The sequence below is a fragment of the Cynocephalus volans genome, chromosome 8 (genome assembly GCF_027409185.1).
Source record: "Cynocephalus volans isolate mCynVol1 chromosome 8, mCynVol1.pri, whole genome shotgun sequence".
NCBI classification, from domain to species: Eukaryota; Metazoa; Chordata; class Mammalia; order Dermoptera; family Cynocephalidae; genus Cynocephalus; species Cynocephalus volans.
The window spans coordinates 24,822,857-24,846,311 of NC_084467.1; the positions used below are offsets into that span (position 1 = coordinate 24,822,857).

Genomic DNA, 23,455 nt, shown 5'->3' on the forward strand with positions numbered 1-23,455 from the left:
GTAACCCAATTAAGAAATGGGCAAAGCATTAGAACAGAAATTTCATCAACACCAAGGTCCAGGGTTTGATTCCTGTTACTGGCCAGTGGCCAAAAAAAAAAAAAAGAAAGAAATTTCTCCGAAGAAGATATATAAGTGGCAAATAAGCATATGGAAATACACTCAAAATCACTAGTCATTAGGGAAATGCAAATCAAATACACAATATACTACTTCATACCCACTAGGATGGGTATAATCAAAAAGACAGATAATAACAGGTGCTGATGATGATATGAAGAAACTCAAGCTCTCATGCATTGCTGGTGGGAATGTAAATGGTGCAGCTGCTCTGGAAAATGAGCTAATTCTTCAGAGTTAAACATAGAATTATCATGTGGCCTAGCATTTCTACTCCTAGGTATGTATACCTGAGAACTGAAAACAAAGTTCACACAAAACTTGTACACAAATGCTCATAGCAGCATTATTCATAGCAGCCAAAAAGATGAAAACAACCCAAAGGTCCATCAACTGATGAATGGATAAACAAAATGTGATATATCCATACAATGGCATATTATTAAGCTATAAAAAAGAATGAAGCATTTACATGCTACAATGTGGATGAACCTTGAAAACATTATGCTAAGTGAAAAAAGCCAGTCGCAAAGGACCACGTATCACGTGATGACACTTATATGAAATGTCCAGGATAGGCAAATCCAGAGACAGAAAGTAGCTTAGTGGTTGCCAGGGTCTGGTAGCAAGGGGGGGTGAGGGGTGACTGCTAACGGGTTTGCAGGTTTCTTATAGGATGATGAAAATATTCTGGGCTGAATTAGTTAGATCAGTTGGTTAGAGCGTGGTGCTGACAACACCAAGGTCTGGGGTTCAATCCCTGTACTGGCCAGCACTTTGCACAAAAAAAAAAAAAAAAAAAAAAAATTCTGGAATTAAGATAGTAGTGATGGCTGCACAATTTTGTGAATATTCTAAAAACCACTAAATTGCACAGTTTAAAATGGAGAATTTCACGGTATGTGAACTATATCCCAATTTAAAAAAAGAAAAAACACAGACACAGCTCTTCTACACGTGCACATACACACAGGGCAAAATTCTTGTTGTGCTAAGTGCTCTGCAGGAGAAGTTAACAGGATCAGGAGGAAAGGGAAGAGGCAGGAGGAAAAGCACGGTCCTCCTGGACAGCAGCAGAAAGGTCCTCTGGAGAGAGGAGGGTGGGCAAGTGGCTAGGGCCCAGGGAATGCAAGGGAGTGCGGCACCAAAGGGAGGGCTGGGAGGGCTATTGTGCCTTGTGGCCTGATGCCCACATGGCAGGGTTGGGGGCTGAGCGGGAAAGCAGCCTGGGGTTGGGGAGGGTGTATCAAACATCATACTGAGGGTGAGTGCCCCCGAGGGTCAAACATCATACTGGAGGCATCAGCACCTACAGTGGGGGTCATGTGCCCCCAGTCAGCACCTGGAAGGAGTCTGGAAGTCATTTCTCCTGGCTGAGGCCACTCCATATGACCTGATGGAGGGAGGAAAAAATCCAATTCCCTGACTTATTTAGTGGCAACTCCTGTACTGATACTCCCAGGAAGGAAATACTGATTAAAACCAGCCTCACTGCTATGGCAACAGCAACCACTTCTGACTTCTCCTTCTGACTGAAAGCCAGGTGGGGAATCTGCCTAGCAACAGCAGTGGGTGCCAGCAGCCGGTGGGCAAAGGCACACAGCAGCCCCTCTCGCTAACTCCAGGGCACCAGAATCTCCTTTACCATGTACTGTCCCAGTCTTGGCTCAGATCCTGGCTTCCCCACTTCTTCCAGTGGAGAATCATAGCAGCCACCAACATCTGGACAGTCCTTCCCAGCTCAGATTGTGATTTATGCTGCTACCCTGTGGTGTGGGATTATTAGCCTCACTGGACCGATGAGGACACTGAGGCACAGAGAAGTGAAGGGGGGCCTGCCAGCCTGGTGTCCTTCCCTTTGCACTGCCTTATACTCCCCTATGCTGAGGGTCTGTTTACCTGCACAGGTCTCCTGCTTGGACCCCTCTGGGGCATGAAGGAATAAATGAACAGAGGGAGTGTCACTCCCCCCACTGCTCCCCTCCGCTTCCTGGTAATCTACCTGTTACGGGGGGTGAGAGTACTATGTTCCAGTCTGGCCCAAGTGAGGGCCGTGGGAGGGGTCATTTGGGACCTGGGATAGCCAGGCAGTAAGAAGGGATGGTGGGAGATGTCCTGCGCAGGATGTAGCTCTGAGCAGATACCCCCAGTGACTGGGCTCGGGGGGTTTCCCATCAGAATGCCAGCTCTGAACTTTAATACACATGCATGGACTCTGTGCCAGGTTGTGCGCCAAGCACTTTGCATGCACTACCTCATTCAGTGCTCACAACTACAAGTGAGGTTTGGGTCCTCGCCCATTGTCTCTATCTGAAGATCCCAAAGCTGGAGGGGGGCAGAGATGCTGCAGACCCAGGTGGTCTGGCCCCAGAGCCTAAGCTCTTGCACAGATACCTGCAGCCCCCAGGCAGGATAGGAAGATGAGAGAAGGGCAGAGGAGCAGTGGGGAAGGGAGTGGAGCAGTCCTTCCCTGGCCCCAGGCCAGAGGCAGCTGGCGGAAGCTGCTGGAGGAGGAGGTGGCTGTCTGCATGTGGGAACAGAGTAGGGGGAGGAAGGAAATGGAAGGCCTGGTGCTCAAGGACCTACTATGTACCTGTTCTGAGCACAGCTCTTCACAGGTGGCATTTCATTTCATTCCATCCCCAGAATGGCACTAAGAGGTAATAATAGCTAACACTCATCATATGCCAAGCATCTCTCCAATGCTTAGAATGCTTTGATTCATTTAATCCTCACAGAAACATGCCAGGTGGAGACTAGGATCACACCTGCTTCGCACATGGGAAAACCAAAGCACAAGGGAAAGAAACTTGCCCAAAGTCACATGGCTCCTAAAGATTTGAAGCAGGCTGTAGAGTCCATGAATTTAACAGATTCACCTCCCTGCCAGGAGAGCTGGCAGCCCCTCTTTCCAGAGGAGAGTGAGGCCCTTTCTTGAGGTCACTGGGCATCAGGGGGGTTTGAGCCCCATCTCCTGGGAATGTCTGTGACATTATGATGTATTTAGTGGCACCTTCTGGGCTGACAGGTACTCTTGCCACTGCTTCCCACCCACCCCTGCCCAGAAACATCCAGACCATGGGGGAAGGTCCTAGCTGTAGACTCTTGTCCACAGTTGCCCAGAACTGAGCAGAGAGGAGCCAACTACTTCCATGCACCTGGGGGAGTATATTTTTGTTCAGGGTATTTTTTATCTGCAATCACACAACTTTCCTTCCCAGAAGTGGCTTTCTAGAACAATCCATGAAGGGACATGATGCTGGGCTCTCTGTCCTCTCCTAAGAGCAGCAAGGAAAGGAGACAGAAATTGGACCTAACGGGCCCTCCTGCCTCCCTGGGCCTCTGTGTACCCATCTGTACAAACAGAGGGTCAGAACAGTGTTCTCTGGAGACCCTCCTGGCTCCCGTACTCTAGGATTCTATGCCTGGGAGGTCTCCATTCAGCAGTCATGACTATATGCTTGAAAGACACACTTGCCCTCTGAGCACCTAATAATGATTTCTACTGGCCATAATTACAGCAGCTACCATTTTCTATGCCTTACTAAGTGCCAGGTCAGGTGCTGTGCTGAGTGCTTTTCATGAATTCATTCACTGAATTCGCTTGGTAGCCCTAAGAGGCAGGTAAAATCATCTCCACTTCCCAGATGAAGAAACTCGGCTCAGAGAGGCTGAGCAACTTGCCTGTCACACTCCCAGGGAGCAGGAGACGCAAGCCCCAACTCCTTCTGCAAATCTCACCATCGCCTGGCACAGATGGCAGGGTGAGAGTTGATCATGTGTGTCAATATTTGGCCATAGCAGACCTTGATAAACTGTGCCAGAACCTCCACCCCCGCTTCCTCCCACTTGTCTGTCCTACTGGGCCCAGGCACCAACCAGTCTAGCCTGTCACAGTCGATCGACAACCTCTGTGTGATTCCCAGGCTGGGCCCCAGACAGCCTCTCACTTCAGTGATGATCCCTGTGTCCCTGGTGGCCTATCTTGGGGATGACAGCTAGTGGCAGCTTGAGGACAACAGTCCATTCAGATGGCTCATGGGGCTTCTGACCAGCAGACAGGCAGTGACAGGCTGAGCAGCTGGCATCCTTCAAGGCTGATCAAGCACCCAGGGGAGCTGCCTCTGCCTGCATCCCATCCCCAAGTCCAGACTCTTCTCTAATGTTTGGAGGCCTTGGGGACCAGGGCAAGAGTACCAATGGAGGCCTACACATCATGTGTCTAGATATTTAAAAGTGACAGGATGGCCAGTTAGCTCAGCTGGTTAGAGTGCAGCCTTATAACACCAAGGTAATGGGTTTGGATTCCCATACTGGCTAGCTGCCAAAAAACCAAAAACCAAAAAACGAGACATAAAAGTGACAAACAAAAGCTAATAAACTCTTAAATAAAATATGTTCTGTCTTCTTACCTAGAACTAATGGTCTGGAAGGCCAGGCTGTGAATTTCAGTTTCTCTGACTTCTTAGAGTTCTGTGCCAGAAGACAGAGATGTCTTTCAGCATCCGGGAAAGCCAGCCCCAGCTAGCATTCCCATTTCTGGCTGGGGCCTCATACACAGGTCCGGACAATTTAGGACTTGTGTCCACGTAAAATCCACACCTGCCCCTCCCCACCAAGCAGCCAGTCCTTGTTTGTCCCTTGGGCCTGAGTGTGCACATACCTGCAGCATAGGCTGTCCTCTGGAAAGCCCCGGCAGGTCTTGAAAATGGTCTTGGGGCTGACTGGACATGGGACACTAAGGTCCTGAGTATCTGGAGTGGGTTCTAGAGTGGAAGGGTAGAGTATAGGCTTCCGGTGGGCTGTCTCCCTGACCCTGTGGACTCTGCCTTGTGGCAAGGAGATGGCCAGAGGGTGGCCAGGGTAAGACCCCCTAATGCTTCTGGTAGTGCTCAGGTCCCCTGCAAGGGGGCTGTGCTGTCTGTTTTGAGCAAACCGGTAAATACTCACTGGAAACACATTCCTGAAGGAGAGCCTTAGGCCACACAGAGGCCTGGACTCCAGGGACAGCCTGGGGAGATGGAGAGCTTGGATTTAGCATCAGGAAATTCAGATTCAAGTCCCAGCTCTGCCACGAGCCAGCCGTGACTGTAGCCCAGTGAATTCCCCTCTTGGGTCCCATTTGCTCATCTGTAAAACAGGAACAAGTTTCTGCCTGGCAGAGGAGTAAATGAAATAAGGTCTGTGAAAAGGTTTGTGCCTTGCCTGCAGACTGTTCACTTCCACTCTGACCACTGTCTGTCCCTAAGAAGCCCACTCCAAAGCACCCCGATCTTTCACTAACTTCTTTTCCTGTATAGCATTCACCATGTCCCAACGTGGGAGTCCACATGGGCAGGGACTCTACCTCCCACACCACTGTATCCCCAGCACCTAGCACCATGCTTGGCAGAGTAAGCACCCAGTGAAAACCTGACTGGCTGAAACTATGAAGCTGTGTTATTATTCACCCGGGCCTTCCAGCTGCTCATCAGGTTCATTCAAGCATCCCGCATTCAGTGAGTACCTTCCAAGGGCCACACTCAGTGCCAGTCTCTTCGACACCTTTCCAGGCCTCAAGGAGCTCAGTCTAGGGAGAGGGATGTGGAAATAGGAGCAGAATTATAACATCCTGGTACCTGCTGTGATGAGGGCAGTGGGCACAAGGTGTCAGGGAACAGAGGAAGAAGTCAGTGTGGGACTGGTGAGAATGTGGGGTAGAGATGCTTCCAGGAGGAGATGACAGATTAGCGAGCCTAAGGAGATGAAGAAGGGAAAGGACTTCCTGAGGCAGGAACTGTGACTGCAAAGCTCCGAAGTTTGAAAGGACTGGGGATGCTTAGGCCAACGTGGCCTGAGTTTAGGGACATGGAAGGTGAGTTAGGGTTGGTGGGCAAGCCTGGGTAGACTTCCAGTATCCCACAGGTCTAGAGCAGCAATTCTCAATGTGTGGTCCCTGGACCAGCAGTATCAGCATCACCTTGGAACTTGTTAGAAATACAAATTCTTGGGCTCCACCCCAGACCTACCAAATTAGAAACTCTGGGAGTGAGGTCTAGAAATCTGTATTTTAACAAGCCTCCCAGTCATTCAGATGCATGTTTAGGTTTGGGAACCGTGGCTTTAGACTTCATCCTGGAGGCAATGAGGAGCCATGGCAGGTTTTAAACAGAGGCAGGCAGGAGCAGAACTGCACTTTATTGGGCCGGCCCATGGCTCACTCGGGAGAGTGCGGTGTTGAGAATACCAAGGCCCTGGGTTCGGATCCCATATAGGGATGGCCGGTTGGCTCGCTGGCTGAGCATGGTGCTGACAACACCAAGTCAAGGGTTAAGATCCCCTTACCGGTCATCTTTTTGAAAAAAAAAAAAAAAGAACTGCACTTTATTAAGATCACTTGGGCAGCTAGGCTGGTGAGGAGGATCAATCCAGGGCAGTTTGCTGAGGGGCTGGTAAGAGGCTCCCATGTGAAAGGTGGCCTGACACAGACCCTTAGCTCCCTTTGGACAGAGCAGCTGAGTGCTGCAGGAGAACAATCTATCTTCACATGTGAAAGGGAAGGGGCTGTTTGGAAGTCAGAGATCCCTGCTGGGCACAAGGCCTGTTGCCAGGGTGACACCTGTCACTTGGAGAAAGGGAGCAGGATCCTGCTGAGGGTCAGTGATGGGGAGCTGGTTGTCATGGAAACCTCCCCTCAGGTGGGGCAGAGCCAGGGAAGAAGGAAGCCTGGTTGTCTCCAGGTACCCCACTCCCATTCCCAGGAGGGAGCACCACTGATCCTCCAGCCCTAAGTTCCTCTCTGACCCCATCTAGTCCCTCATTCCCTCCTCTGTCCATCTGGGCCCCAGGTGGCAGTTTCCTCCCCTCCCTATCATGAAGCCACAGCCTAAGGGCTGGGGCTGTCTCCTTGGTTACAGCCTAGGCTCTGTATCCGTGGTGACCGTCCCTCAAGAGGCCAGAGACTCTCATCTGCCAGGCCTTCACCCTTTGCCAAGGCTGGATCTAGAGGCAGCAACCCATCTGGGGGTGGTGACCCAGACCAGCAGCGAGGCTCTCCTACTCTCTCTTCAGTTGGCACAGGGTGAGAGAAAGAGGAACAGAAGGACTCGATGCATTCCCTTCAAACAGGAGACAGAGGCAGAAGGGCACACGGAATAGCTTTTCAAGGCCCCTCCACAAGGAAGCTGAACAAGAACTAGGGCCCAGGCTGAAGCTCAGGGGAAGGGGAAGGCAGGAAAGCAAACCATACCCTTAAACCTGGTAGAGCGCAGGTTCAAGGGGCTGGAATCTGAGAGGCCAGCGTTAGAGTCCTGCACTAACACTGTGCTATCTTGGGCAGGTTTCATTACTTCCCGAGCCTCAGTTTCCTCCTCTGTACATTGGAGGTAATATCCATGATAGTAGTTACCTCCCAGGGTTACCTCAGGATCAAGTGAGGAAATGCACCTGACGTGAGAAGCACAGTGCCTGGCACCTCCCTGTGTCTCGTCCTGTTCCTCAGGGAGGGAGGAATACCTGTACCTCAGTGATTTCTCCTTGCTGGTGGGACACCTGGTGGGGAACAGCAGCGGCTCTGAGGTCAGAAACACTCCATAAACATTGACTGCTGGTACTGTTATTACTATGAATCATCTGGCAATGAATGGAGCCCTGCCTGGTAAATTGCTTCCTCCAGGTAATTTACATTTCCTATTGTCCTTGCAGTCTTCATTCACTACAGTCCACTAAAGATGTTTTCTAGAAAGCAGGAGCCATGTTGTGCTTTTTAGTTTGCCTGCAAGGCCTGGCCCGGTCCCTGGCAGGGAACACCCAGGAAGCTCAGCGTGGAAGGGACTTGGAGATCATCTACTCTGACTCAGTATGCAAGGCGGAAAGCTCTCCTCCCCTAGCCTCACCAAGCACTTCAATACCTCTAGGAATGAGGTCCTTATTCCCCGCTGAGGGTGTTCCAGCTTCCAGGACTCCAGAGGGGCTGAGCTCCATGGGGTGAACAGGAGCTGAATGGGCAGCTGCAGGAGTTGAGGCAATAGGGCACTCCCAGGGCTGCCCCTCCTTGCCCTAGCAGCCCCCCTTCCCCTCCCATTGAAAGCTGATAATAGGAGTGGTTCTAATTATGCTCTAATTGCTTTCTTCCAGGCAGTTTCTCTGGAGCCAAGGAGTTCAGAGTTCATGAATAAATGAAGAGGGAGGAAGCGGGAAGGGATGTTTATTGATCCACAAATCTCTACGTGCCAGTGTCTGCCCCACAAATGCTTGGGCATGCAGCAGTGTGCAGTTTTGAATACACACACACACCCAACCACAGCCCCCAAACCCCTCTCGCCAACAGGTGGGGGGTAAAAGAAAGGTAAGAAGAGGTGTCCTAAACTGCCTTTGGGTCTTAGTCCCAACTTTACCCCTGACTTGCACTGTGGTCTTGGGCAAGTCATAGACAATTTCCGGGCTTCAGTTTTCCTAGCTATATAGTGTGAGGGTGCCGATGATGTCTGACAGCCCCCTCTCAGGAAACCCAGACTTTAGGGTACCAATGGGGAATCATCCAGCTAGAGAGTCCTGTGCTATGCCGGGTGGGCACTGTCCCCCTCAGATTGCCCCTCCATCCAAAGGCTTCATTTTTTTTTCTTTTTTAAAAGATGACTGGTAAGGGGATCTTTTTTTTTTTTTTTTTTGTCTTTTTCGTGACCGGCACTCAGCCAGTGAGTGCACCGGCCATTCCTATATAGGATCCGAACCCGTGGCAGGAGCGTCGCTGCGCTCCCAGCGCTGCACTCTCCCGAGTGTGCCACGGGTCGGCCCTGGTAAGGGGATCTTAACCCTTGACTTGGTGTTGTCAGCACCATGCTCAGCCAGTGAGCTAACTGGACATCCCTCTACAGGGATCCGAACCTGTGGCCTTGGTGTTATCAGCACCATGCTCTCCCAAGTCAGCCATGGGCCGGCCCTCAAAGGCCTCATTTTCTAAGAGAAACTGGCCAGAGGCTCTAGGGAAGTGGTGGGAGGAACACCCACATTTGGGTGACACCTCCATGTTGCTGGGACACCTGGTGGGAAAGAGCAGGGGCTGGACTCAGATGCCTGCTCTGCTGCTCACTGGCTGTGAGGCTCTGGGAAGGCACTCAAGCTCCTTGAGCCTCAAGTTGCTTATCTGTTAAATGGGAATGACAGATGATGTGTGTGTGTTACGAAGGTTCACCCAGGACGTATAAACGGCCTTAGCCGACATATAATGGCACATAGTAAAGTGTTTGATAAGTGGTTCAGACTGTTTGTTGCCTTCACTACAGATGAAGAAACTAAGGTATGGAGAAGTCAAGTGACTTGCCCAACATCGTGCATTAAGCTGAAGGATTTGAACCCACTCTCTGATCCATCTGTGTCTCCAGGGGCTGGCACATAACAGGTTTCCAAAATAATGTGAGTTACAGAAAAATGGAGGGAAAACAAAAAGTGTAAAAGCAGGCCCTGCTTCTATTAACTAAGGTAGGGGTAAGCTGATGGAGGAAGAACTAGACCAAAATTTCCTTCAAGGTCAACGAGAAGTGCTGAGACCCCAGGACTCGTTGCCTCCTCAATGGCTGGGGCCAGGCCAGATGGGGATAATGTGGCTCCTTGGTATGTACTCATTGGAGGAAATCTTTTTACCCTTCATGACTTCCACTAAGAAGCCACAGTTAGGAATCCTGGCTTTTGCCATCAGCCAGGCACTGCTCTGTCAATGTCCTGCTGTGTGTATGACTGGGGTCAAGTGACTTAAGTTCTCAGAGCCTCAGAGTCCTTGTTTAGGAAATGGAATGGGGCTAACAAAGTTCCATCTCTGTGGAACTGGGGGTTGTTGTGAGGATGACAGGGTTGGCACATGTGAAGCCATGTGGCACAGGGATTAGGGTTTGCAGCCTAGCTCTGCCTCTGCTGGATATAACTGCTCTAAGCCTCAGATTCTACTTCTGTAAATAGGGATAATAACTGTGCCCACCACACAGAGGAGCAGTGAGGGTGAATGAGCTACTCCAGGTAAAGCAGTTACACAGTATGAGGCATGTCCTGAGTGCTCAATAAATCTTCTTTATTAGATGATGCCACGTGCAGAGGCTCTGCAGTCCATTTTATACACGGGGAAAAAGAGCCCCAGAGAGGGGCAAGGACCTGACCAAAGTCACAGAGCCAGTTCACAGCAAAGCCAGGCCTATCACGGAACCAGGTGTATGCAGGGCTCCCTGTCCAGACCTCAGCTTCCCTGGTAGTACGAGATGCTTTAATGGATAACTAAAGACCTTTCACAGCACCTGGGCCATCCTGCTCATGGCTATGGACTCCAGGAGGCTGAAGATCCCCTCTCCTATCCTTCCCTCTGGCTCCAAGGCTGGCTTGAACCAATGGGGTATGTCAGATGACAGGGAGGTCTGACCCACCTTCCTGGCTCACCTGGCCAGTGCCTCCACTCCACAGTTGCCTTCAGAGGCCTCAGAAATAATCCCGGGGCCCAGGACCAGAACACCATTTGTCAGCCTTGCATGGCGGTGGCGGGCTTGTATCCATGACAACAGTGCAGTGTGAAGGCATCCTGGCATCATTAGGGAGCGTGCTGAGTAGTATAAACAGAGGCTGCAGTAGATTACACGCCTATTATGAGCAGTCTCGGGCTCTGAGCACTGGTAATTATGCCTAATTGTGCATTTAATTGTGTAATTGAAAACCCACATCTCTGGTTCAGGCTGGGGCTGCAGAACCTATCCCCCCAACACATACACACATACAGAAAAGAGGCTTAGGAGCCAACCCTTACCCTGAAAATTTCAGGGCTGTCTTCCTTTCTAGGGCAAGGGGTGGCCAGAGTGGGCAAGGGGGTAAAATGCCTACAGACTTCCATTTCCCCTGCTTCCTGGGCCAGGAGCTCAGCCAGGCCCTGTGATTTGGGGTGGGGGGTGGGGGGAAGGAGCAAGTTTAATGCAAATGGACATGGTAAAAGTACAGAAATGTTCATAATTTTCATTATGCATAATAGACACCATTTTGTGCTATTGGCACTGTCCTCTCAAGACCTAGAACCAGCATCTAGTGGTTCGGAGGGCCCTGGGTCATCATTAGATCCATTACATGTCCAAGTAGTCATCTAGCCTACACACAAATTATTTTTTTTTTTAAAAATGATGACCGGTACGGGGATCTTAACCCTTGACTTGGTGTTGTCAGCACCATGCTCTCCCAAGTGAGCGAACCAGCCATCCCTATATAGGGATCCGAACCCTTGGCCTTGGTGTTATCAGCACCACACTCTCCCAAGTGAGCCACAGGCCAGCCCCTTACACATAAATTCTTAATTGCTGCCAGGGACAGGGAATTCACCACCTGGTTATCAGCCCTCTCTCCTGCAGAGCCTCTGTGGAGTTTGAAAACCACTGATGGAATTCAACACCCTCCCCTCATTTCCCATTTCACGGTCTGGGGAAAATGAGGCCCAGAGAGGGTCAGAGCCAGCTCAAAGTTGCACAGTGAATGAGTACCAGAACCCTGGGATCCTTGTTTGCAGCCGAGGGCATTATTTCATACCCTAAGGTGACACAGCACCTAGAATCGTGCCTGGCACTTTGTGGTTGCTTCATAAATATTTGCTGAATTCAACTCTGGGTAGGGTTAGCTGGTGCCAATTTTTACTCTCTGACCCAAGATTATTAGTCTTTCTGGAGTTCAGGACGTTCCCCTGTGGGAAGCCAGGGGTTAGTGCTGGTCATAACCCCTGAACTCTAATTGTTTGCATTTTTTTGGTAGCTGGCTGGTATGGGGATCTGAATCCTTGACTTTGGTGTTATCAGCATCACACTCTGATCAAGTGAGCTAACTGAGAACTCTGAATCTCTGTAGCCTAAGAGTTGGTTTTGCAACCAAATATGCTACGTGGGCATTTGGGATAGGGACAGTGTAGCCACTCAGACAGACAGAGGAAAGAAGATGTCACCTGAGTCCCTGACAACCCAACACCCCGGTGTAAAGTCTTGAGCAGGCTATCAGAGGCAGAGGGCTCCTCCTCTCCCCAGGCCCTGATACCCTATCAGTCACCGCTGCCTGTAACAAAGTGGACCAACCTGGCAGCAACTCTGATCTCCACCTGGAAAGAGAGGGCACTCATTGCTGACTCAGAGCTGAGAGGGTCCTCTGAGATGAGGAGTCCAACCTTCTCCCTTCACAAAGGGGGACAAAGGCCCAGAGAGGGCCAAGCCTTCCTCTCAAATTCATAACCTCTTAGTGAGTGCCAGGCTTGTGCCCAGAGCTCTCCCTTCATTATTGCATATCACCCTCATTATAGTCCCATGAGGTGGGTGTTATTATTATAATTCCCACTTTGCAAAAGAGAAGATCAGGATACAGGAAGACCAAGCCCACCAAGATTAAGCAGAACTGTTGCTCCAAGGGGCCGGCCGTGGCTCACTTGGGAGAGTGTGGTGCTGATAACACCAAGGCCATGGGTTCGGATCCCTATATAAGGATGGCCGGTTCGCTCACTTGGGAGAGCATGGTGCTGACAACACCAAGTCAAGGGTTAAGATCCCCTTACTGGTCATCTTTAAAAAAAAAAAAAAGGAACTACTGCTCCAATTTGGCCCTCCTTCCACAGGTTGAGAAAGAGGACTCCCATTTCCTGTTTCATTTCCTGGGCATTCAAGAGTGTGAATCCTTTGTGAGCTCCTACTCTGTATATCTTATCTCAAAGGAGCCTCCCAACAACTCTCTGAGGCACATTATTATTATCCTGATATAGAGAAGTGCATGTGGACCAAGGTTGAGGGTTTGGATCCCCTTACCTGCCAGCCACCAAAACAAACAAACAAACAAACAAACAAATAAATAAGAAAAGTGCAGGTGGGAGATCAGAGAGGTTAAGTGTCTTGTCCAAGGTCATCCAGCCACAAAGAGGCAGAACTCGAACTCAAACCAGCCTGACCCCAAAAGTAGCTCTTTCCAGTCCACTTCCTTGCCTCTGGGTTTACCAGCTGCTTTGAGAGGCAGGGGCCAGGAAGCTGAGGTAACCCACTAAAACCTGCAACCACAGTTAACAGCTCTTCTCAAACCTTGTGCTCATTCTCCTGCCCTGCTAGCAGAAGCATGTGTCTCGTGGAAGTTTGCTTTGCTGTCTGAGGCTCTCCCTCAGTCTCTGAATCAATCAACATCTCTCTCCAGGCCAGAGCAGGAGAAGCCAAAGCACTGGGATTGGGCTCCCTAGGCCCAAAGCCAGCTTCGACTGGAACTAATGGCCTGGAACTAGTTTCTAAAAACACATCTTCGCACTTAGTCTGCCCTCCTGTCATCCATCTCTCATTAAAACTAGAGGAGAGATAATATTCCAATGATCAGAGCTGACTAACTCTGCTTGGTCCAGATTTTACAACAATTGTTTTCAAATCCTTTCCCCTTGATGACTTGTCTGAGGCCCAGACTATATCGCCTGTTTCCTTGGTAACAAGTCATTTCATTCTTCTAGCCTCAGTATGTCCACCAGTAAATGGGTATAAAAACCACTCCTATCTCATAGAGTTGTTATGAGGATTGGTACGTTGTCGATACAGTTTAGTTTCTTTTCTGGGGTAACTTTTTCTCAACCTGCATCACAGTTCCCTTAAACCCAATGCAGAGCTTGGGGTGGGTAGAAATGGGGCAAGGGGGGGGCATTTGAATAAGCCGCTCAGAAAATCTGGCACCTAGTAACCCGTTAAGGCTGAGGAAAGACTTAGAATTATTTGAATATTTGAATTATTTTGATATTTTAAGCTCCCATTCCAGCACCCCCACAACCCTATGGTGGAGCAATGGGGCACACAGATAGAGGCTGTGGGGTCCCAAATCTGGGTTTGAATCCTCATTCTTTTTTTTTTTTTTTTTTTTTTTTTAAAAAGATGACCGGTAAGGGGATCTCAACCCTTGGCTTGGTGTTGTCAGCACCACGCTCAGCCAGTGAGCAAACCGGCCATCCCTATATAGGATCCGAACCCGTGGCCTTGGTGTTATCAGCACCGCACTCTACCGAGTGAGCCACGGGCCGGCCTTGAATCCTCATTCTGTACCTACTATTTATGCGACATGGATAAGCCAGATAGTAATAAGGGACAAGGTATATAAAGTGCCTAGCACAGTGCCTGGCTCATAGCAGGCACCAGACAAAAGGAAATCATTATTATTTCCCACAGAGACCTATATTTCCACATAGAGAAAGTAAGACTGGGAGTGTTTATGGGAATAACCCTGATCACTAAAACCGCTAATATAGGGAGAAATGGGGCTGAAGTGACTTGTCCAAGTTTCAAGGGAAATGACAGCTAGCCATAGGGAGCACTTCTCTAGGCCAGGCATCAGCCATCATCTCACTGAATCCCCCAAAGGCCATGGGGTAGAAGCTGTTGTTCTGCCTACTTTATAGGTGAGGAAGCAGAGGCTCAGAGACAGTGAGGAACTTGCTGGGAGTCACAAAGCAAGGCAGCAATGTCTGCCTGACTCCAGAGGCAGTGCTCCTAACCCCTGTGCCAGATCTCAGAGCAGCTGCCATTTATGGGGGTCTTATTTAAATATCATTCACTCATCTCCCCCCTTCCCCACTCCACCTCTCTGCCTACCTCATAAGTGTCTTGAGAGCTGTTTGGCTTCTGTCTGTCCATCTGCAAAAGGGAGGTGATCACCCCAGCCCGACCCTGTCCAAAGCGGTATGGGGAACAATAGGTGCGGATGGCCTGGACAATTTCATGCTCCTGACTCTGAAGCCCAGCCCAAGGACCCCAAGCACCCAGAGCAGAGCCAGACTCTGCCAAGGAAGCCATAAGCTTGCAGCCACAGCTGCTTCCAAGCACAGGCCCCGCCAGAGCCCACCTCCCTCCAGTCTTCACCGTCGCTAATGACATCATCAATCAGGGTGACCACATTTCACACCATTACTCGCAGCTCAGCTGGAAGCTACACATTTCCCCCCTCACCCATCACCTTCCTGAAAGCAAAGAGCTTTCTAGAAGAAAAAAGAATCCAACCAATGTTTTTCTTAGTACCTACTATGTGCCTGGCACCAGGCGACCCTTAGTACAACTCTGAGAGTAGGGATGACTCTCTTTTACACAAGAAATGGGACCAACGGAGTGAATGCATGTGTACAAGGTCACAGGGAACTGGAGCACAGATAACCACGGCAGTGATACATTATTAAGCGCTCACTGGCTCACAGTGCCCGGCACTATGCACAGTCCTATTGAAATGTTATCATTTTCTTTCTTTCTTTTTTTTTAAAGATGTCTGGTAAGGGGATCTCAACCCTTGCCTTGGTGTTGTCAGCACCACGCTCAGCCAGTGAGCTAACCGGCCATCCCTATATAGGATCCGAACCCATGGCTTTGATGTTATCAGCACCGCACTCTCCCGAGTGAGGCATGGGCCAGCCCGAAATGTTATCATTTTCTGGCTGGTGGCTCACTTGGGAGAGTGTGGTGCTGATAACACCAAGGCCATGGGTTCTGATCCCTATGTAGTGATGGCTGGTTAGGTCACTTGGGAGAGCGTGGTGCTGACAACACCAAGTCAAGGGTTAAGATCCCCTTACCGGTCATCTCTTAGAAAAAAAAAAAAGAAAGAAATGTTATCATTTTCAGATGGTCCTGTCTAAGGTCACACACTAGTGAAACATGAGCAGCAGAGTGGCACAGGGCTGGAGAGGGTGTCTCTCTGTTCAGGCAGAAGAGTGCTCCATCCTGATTCTGTCACTGACTAGCTTAGCGACCTCAGACGAACCTCATCACCCCTCTGAGCCTCAATTTCCTTATCTGAAAAAGGGGATAATACAAACATCTATCCTGTTGTGTGGAATTACAATGGTAAGGATAAAAACAGTAAAACAGCTAACATTTATTGATTGTTTAACATGTGCCAGGCACCTTGCCAAGCACTTTACATATGTATGCTCATTTGGTTAAATGAGGTAATGCATATAAAGTGCTTCGCACAGGACTCCTGGAATGGGGGTGATAATGATGATGAAGAAGCTGATGACGATTCTCTAGGGCAAATCTCCCTGGTTCATCCCCTTATGGGAAGAACAGAGTGGCCCACGAGGTTTCAGGAAAGAGGCAGACTAGGAAGGAAGGGTAGGGCTTAAACAGGGGAGGGAAAAGGCAAACAAATAAAAATTAGGGAATGAATAGTGTTAATAATGTTGTCAAGATGATATACCAAATAGAATTTGGGAAAGCAAGGGACCCACAATGTTCAACAGAATGGAACCAGATCAAGATTCACCAAAACCTCCATGCAGGGCTAGCTGGTTAGCTCAGTTGGTTAGAGTGCAGCCTTATAACACCAAGATCATGGGCTCGGATCCCCAACAAAACCTCTGTGCCTGCCCAGACATTGTCCCCAAGTCCCAGACAGGCAGAGCTGACAGGACCCTAGAACTAGACCAATGATTCTTCTCATTTTGCAGATGGAATAACCTAGGCTTACAGTGGGGAAGAGACTTGCCCAAGTTTGCAGGATATCCGTAGAAGAGCTGGACTTGAATCCAGGCCTCCTGCCTCTCAGCTCAGTGCCCAACTACCTGCTGCTTCCCACAAAGAACAGTACAGGGGGGCACTTGGATATGTTTGGGCCACAATTCTAGGAGAGCATCCCACAGCATGAATCATTAAGATAATAATAAAAAGCTACAGTTTATTGAATGTTCTCTCTGTACCTGGCACAGTGCTAAATTCATTACATAGGTTTAAACCTCACAACAATTCTAAGAATTAGGAACTGTTTATATTATCTCAATTTAACAGATGACAAAACTGTGGCTCAGAGAGGGTAAGCAACTTGCCCAAGATCACACTGCCAGGAAGTGACAGAGCCGGGACTGGAACTCAGGTCTGCCCTGTCAAATTCCAGTACCTTTACTACCCTACACTTGGTCCACGTGAATGGTACAGTCCCTACCTGCTTCCCTTAACCCCCATAACCCCCTCACGCCCTGCTGCCCCACCCAAAGCAAGTCCATGCCAATGACAGAAGAGTGTTTAGAACTGGCCTGCTCCATTGCAATGGTTAAACTCCAGTTGAAAAAGAAAAATGAAGTCTGGCTGGTTAGCTCAGTTGTTAGAGTGTGGTGTTAATAACACCAAGGTCCAGGGTTTGATCCCTGTTACCAGCCAGCCACCAAAAAAGAAAAAAGAAAAATGACAGTGCCTCCTCAAGTTTTCAGCTGAAAAACATTTAACAGCCTCTTTTTCTCCCTCAGTCCATTGGATGAGGAAACTGAGCCTCCCTTTTCCCCTCAGGCTAGTGAATTCCAACACCCCGGGAGCACGTTATGGAAGCTGCCAGGCAGCAGGGGCTCCTGGGAGTAACACTTGGAGGGTCCCACTCTGCAATCAGTCTAGACAGAATAACAGAGCCAAGCGACCTACCTTGTCCTCCTACCAAATTGTCTCACATTACCCTCACAAGCTGCCCCAAACTACCCAGCCAGGATGTGGGAGAACTGGAATCCCACCCAGGTCTCGTCTGCCTCCAGAGCCCCTAGTGCTGATGAAATACTCAAGTGGAAGAGTGGGGTTAGCTTAGGTGGGGAGAGCTATAGAGGCAGGTATGTGGGAAGCAGGGAGACCACCTCGACCACCATTTCTCTGTAGAGCAGTAAACACCTCCCAAGGGGCCCCAGACTTACCAGGGCCAGAACTACTTCTTTTAAAACTAAGAAGGCAACAGAGGATGCTGTTTGGCTGCCTGGATTCAAAGCCTGGGCCCTCGTTCCTGTAGAACTCTGGGCAAGTCACCTCACAGTGTCATTCTGAGGATTAAATAAGTTAATACAAGGGGTCTTCAAAAAGTTCATGGGACTGGCTGGTTAGCTCAGTTGGTTGGAGCGTGGTGTTGATAACACCAAGGTCCTGTGTTCTATTCCCGGATTGGCCAGGCACCAAAAAAAAAAAAAGTGGCTACAGAAAGTTCATAGAAAGACTTGTGTTGTTAATTCCATTTTTCCACGAGCTTTTTGAAGTAGCCCTGTACATAGAAAAGCACTCATAAGAGTACCTGACACCTAGTAAGTGCTCCCCAAAGCTAACCATACTTATTATCACCCACAGAAAATAAGCATGGAACAAACTGTTAATAGGTTTACCTTTGGGGAGGGGAATAGGCATACAGAGAGGAAAACTTACTTTTATCTTCTGCCCTGTTTGATTATTTATTAATTTATTCATTTTTAAAATATATGTATATTACTTTCATAATTTAAAAAAAAACCAAGTTTAAAATTAAAATATCAAACACAGAAAAAGAATCCTGTGAAAGGTTTTAACATTTCTTGACATTTTATGTTCATCAAAGTAGATAAAGAAGGGTGTTTCTACTATGAGCCAGGAGTTGCCAATAACTGATTCATTCATTTACTTTACAAATATTAATGGAGTGCCAGGCACTGTTACAGCTTCTGGGGATTTAGCAGGGAACAAAATAGACAATCTCTGCCCTCCTGGAGTTTCCATTCTTCCTGATCTTAATTAATCCTCTCTGCAGTCCTCTGGGATGAACGTTTTACAGACAGGCAGACTAAGGTGGCCCAGTGAGGGCAAGTCACATGCCCAGTCTCCCACAGTTGGGAGCAGGGCTACAATCTTCAGCGCCTGGGCTGTTTCTCCCACTGCCTGAGAGAACAGGTCTGTGGATGACATGTTTGGGGCTGGTGTACCCAAGAGGAGAGAAGCAAGATGAATTAGGAGGCCTGCACATCCAGACTCAAAGCTTCCCTCTACATTATCATTGGCACCCGTCGTGGGGGAGTGGTGATGGATGCAGGCAAGAGTGGAGACTCTGACCATGGAGTCCAGCGTGAGTCAGGCCCAGGCGCCTCCGACTCGCACTCAGATCTGAGTTCTGCCTAGAGGAGAAGCATAGCTACAAATCCCCTGGTTGCTGGGCCTCAGCTCTAGTGTAGGCAGGAGATCCCAGCCTCTCTCTTCTTCACCAGTCTCCCAAATTCACCAGCCAGGGACTGACTTGAAGGGCAAAGCTCGGTCCCCTCAGTTCCCAAATTCACTCCTTCCACCTCCAAGACAAGGACTTGAGTTCCTTAAGCTGGGGGGGAGGGGGAGGAAGGTAGGCACAGTGTCCCAAGATACTCTGATCCTCCCTAGGGAACCCAAATATCCCCACCCTCATTGATGCCAGCCCTGTCAGAGGAGATGGTCTGCCTGTCCCCACCCCTACTGCTCTGGTGGAACTGATGACTTATGGAAGGCCCATGGCCACAGCGGCCAGACTAAAGCATGGAGGGTGGTCCAGCACCTGGATAGGTCAGGCTGGCCCAGGACCTGGCAGCTCCTTGTGACCCTCTCCAGGGAGGTGGCTCTCCATTCCCAGACCTGCCCAGTCAGGAAGGTGAAGGGAGGCAGAAACAGCACAAAGGAGGGTTGAACGGTTCTTGCAGTCTAAGATCCCAACACACAGAGATGAACATGGACCAGAAATGGTCAGGGACCTAGAGACACACCAAAAAGAAACCCAGAGAGATACACAGGAGCAGAGACTTTGTAAGAAACACTCACAGAGGGGCGGAGACCAGAGGCAAAGACCCACGCAAACAAACGATCTAGCGGGAAACACAGACAGCAGGGACCTCTAAGGATCCACAGACCAGCCTCGGACACGCCCCCAGCCACAGAGGGCCACAGTCCCACAGCGCATCCTCCAACAGGATGCCACTCATACAGCGCGGGTCAGGAGCCTGGAGCCCAAGGCGCCTGGCGGGCCGGGGACTCGCGCGCAGTACGCACAGGACCCGAGGAGCGCCGGGCACAGCAGCGAGAACCGCACACAAAGAGACAGCCCGGCCAGCAGGAGCAGGCTCCGCCCGTCCGCTCCGTGACTCCAGACCACCCCCAACCCGGGCACTCGCCCCAGACACACACAGAGAGACACAAGACCCCACCCGCGCGCCGCGGGACCCCGCCCCGCCGCGCCCACCCTGCCTCGACCGCCCCGGCGCGCGGCGCTCACCAGCTGCAGGCAGCAGAAGGCGACGAGCGTGCAGCGCCCGCTGCACTTGCCCATGGCTCCGGGGCCGCTCGGGCCGCCCGCCGCGGCGCCCCCTCTCGCTCGGCGGCCGCCGCCTCCTCCACGCCGCGCGCGCAGCTCGTCCTCCCCGCTGGGCGCCCCGGGTGGCGGGGCCGGGCGCCTAGGGCCGAGCCCGGGAGTGCCGGGTCCCCAGGGCCGGGGCCGGCCGCCCGCGCTCCGAGCCCATGGTCCGTCCGCCCGCACGCTGGCCGGGCCGCGCCGCGCCTCCTTTGTCTGGCGGGCCGGCCGTCGGGCGCGCCTCCTGCCCCGGGGCGGCTGGCGGGGAGCGCGGGCACCGAGCACGGCGCAGCGCACAGCAGCACTGCCCGGCTGGGGTAGCCGCCCGGCGCTCGGCGGCCGCAGCTTCCCGGCCCCACCACGTGGCTCCGCCGCCGCCTCCGCCGCCGCCACCACCAAGAGGGAGGGAGGGGAGGGGAGGGGAGGGGAGGGAAAGGAGGGGTGGGGCGAGGCGGCCTTGGGAGGGGAGCCGAGGGGAGGGGAGATGGGGTAGGGAGGAGAAGGGTGGAGTGAAGCGGGAAGAGTGCGGTCTCGGCGGCTGACAGCCCTGGATCAAATCTGGACTTCGCTGCTCACTCACTGAGTGACCTTGGGCAAATCACGTCACCTCTCTGGGACTCAGCTTTGTCATGAACGAAGTCGTACAGTAATGTCTCAGGGTTGATGTCAAGATGAAATGCAGTCGTGTGAATAAAGCACCTAGCCCTGTGCCTGGTCTCCTGAGGGTGCTGGAGCACGCCTCGTCCACGCTGTCTCTAGGGGCTTCCAACTTGGCCCTTTATTTCCAGTTCCGTTCCCAGTTCTGCTCCTTGTCCCAGCCTCCCTCCTGAGTGCCTGGCCACATTTTCTTCCTCCCTCTCTCTTCTACCGGCATGTATTTATCTATTGAGTGCTGACTGTACACACGCTCCTGAGGGCCCTGGGAGCCAGAGATGAGCGCTGCAGCTCACCCCGATCCCATGGAGCTTCACGGCCCAGGGAACAGACAGGATCCAAGAGCATGCCAGAGCGATGGGTGACGGCAGAGGTCTGCCCAGGGGGGTGTGGCCAGCCGCTAACCAAGGCTGCAAGGGGGAGGGAGTCCGAAAAGTTTTGCCAGCAGAAGACTGCCTTCTCCAAGCCACCCCCAAAAGCACTCACACTGGACACATTCCAAATCCGCTTAATGATCCCTGCCCCCCTCCTAACTTCCTGTATTCACCTTGGCAATTAGCAAGTGGGAATCCCTCAGTCACTCTCCAGGCTTCCCTGTTCCATCTGATCTATCATTACTTTCTGAACTGTACCTTTCAACTAATATTTATGAAATATCTACTATGTGCCAGGCTCTCCATTGGCGCTAAGGGAAGCAATCAGATATAGTCTCTGCACTCACTAAGCACACAGTCTAGTGAAGGATTGTTATTAACACAAGTAAACATACAAATAAATACATAATTAAAATTCTAATGAGTATATTAAAGGATAATAAAAAGTAAAAGACAACAAGGGGGAAATACTTTAGTTTGGAGACCAGGAAACGCCTCCTTGAGGAAAGGACACTGATACTGAGAGGACAACAGGAGAGAAGGAGAGGCAGGGGAGTGGAGAAGAGTGTTCTGTTGGAACAACCAGAACGTTTCTTCTTCCCCTTCCTCACTACTCTCTCTAGCCCTCTCAATTCACCAGGCAGGCAGCAAGTATGATGCAGGTTAAGACCCATGGTTCTGGACACAAACAACCTGGGTCCAGTTCCAGCATTGTCATTTGTGTCACTTGTTTGCTGCTTACACAGCAAATGCATCACCATCTTCTTCCAGGACTGACTATATCATTTGTGAGGCCGAGTGCACAATGGAAATGCAAGGCTCCTTGTTAGAAAATTAAGAATATCAGTCCAGGGTTTGATCCCTGTACCATACCTGCCAGCTGCCAAAAAAAAAAAAAAAAAAGAAAAGAAAAGAAAGAAAGAAAGAAAAGAAAATTAAGAATTTCACGTTGGCAACACAGCAGAACAATAAACCAAGTACAGGGAGTGCCCTGCATAATTGCAGAGGTAGCATGCCCAGGAAGCCATCCCCATCTTTTCCCTGGACTATTAAAATGGTCTCTTCACAGGTCTCTCTCTTTCATCCATTCCTTAGCATGCTACTTTGTATTTTAAAACACACAGGATATTCCAGAGTTGAATATCCTACATGTGCCGAGCTTTTCACTTGGAATAATAAACTGAGATAGAAATGGGAACTTTTTTCAGCTAAGCTTGGTGAATAACAGCTGTGTCCAACCAGGTTCATGCCTAGACAGGCTTCCAGGAGTCTGTGAAGTCCCTGAAATATGCAAAGTGTCATGTGAGCAATGTGCCTTTTTCTGGGGAGAGGGTCCAAAGTTTTCATCAGATTCTCAAGTCCATTTCTCACAAAAGAGTAAGAACCTGGGCTGGCTGGTTAGCTCAGTTGGTTAGAGTGCTGCTTTGTAACACAAAGGTTAAGGGTTCAGATCACTGGTCAGCCATCAAAAACAAACAAAAAAAGAGAATCAGAACCACTCCTGCAAAGGTTCAGCCCAGATGTAGCCTTTCTCTAACAGATAATCTGCAGGCCCTCTTCCAGATAGTCTCTGCCAGTTCCTTCTGTGAGACTAACAATGTAATTTAATAAAATAATAATAATAGTTACTACTTACTGAGTGCTTACTCTGAGCCAGTCACTTGACATACATTATCTCATTTAATCCTTACAATAACTATGGATTTTGCTGGGGCTCTGACGAGCCCCACGAGGCTCCTGACTATATCACATCAAGCCTGTGGCACCCTGTTCCAAGGCCTGGCTGACTCACTCGTAAGTCTGTTCTAAGAGACCAGAGATGGCCTGTGATGCATTGCTGTGTAAGCAGCAAAAAAGTGACAATGCTGGGACTGGAACCCAAGCTGTTTGTATCCAGAACCATGGGTCTTAACCTACATTATACCATACTGCTTGCCTTGTGAATCAAGAGGCTAGAGAGAGTGGCAAGGAAGAGAAAGAATAAAACATTCTGGTTCTTCCACTAGAACACTTTTCTCCACTCCCTTGACCTCAGCAGGACTAACATCTGCCCCTGGGTCATTCTCACTTATTCAGGTCCTGCCCTGATGAACCCATGGACACTCCATGCCATCTCACACTTCCATGCTTTCAGCATGTTCTTTCTGCCTAGAGTGCATCTCCCATCCAGATTCTTAGCCCGGAGAACTCCTATTAACCTTTCACATCTCAGCTCAGGTGTCATTTCTCGACACTGTGACCTGGGAAAGTTGCCC

At 50.2% G+C, this 23,455-nt stretch overlaps 1 protein-coding gene across 1 annotated transcript in view; it reads right to left on the reverse strand.

The window, feature by feature from the left end:
* The window catches only part of NKAIN1 (sodium/potassium transporting ATPase interacting 1), a 45,472-nt gene extending 25,311 nt beyond the window's left edge, over positions 1-20,161 (reverse strand). Inside the window, exon 1 of the mRNA XM_063106380.1 lies at positions 20,098-20,161. Coding sequence (XP_062962450.1) covers positions 20,098-20,151 — 54 coding nt within the window. The 5' untranslated portion in view covers positions 20,152-20,161. The remainder of the gene's footprint in view (positions 1-20,097) is intronic.
* Positions 20,162-23,455: the final 3,294 nt, after the last annotated feature.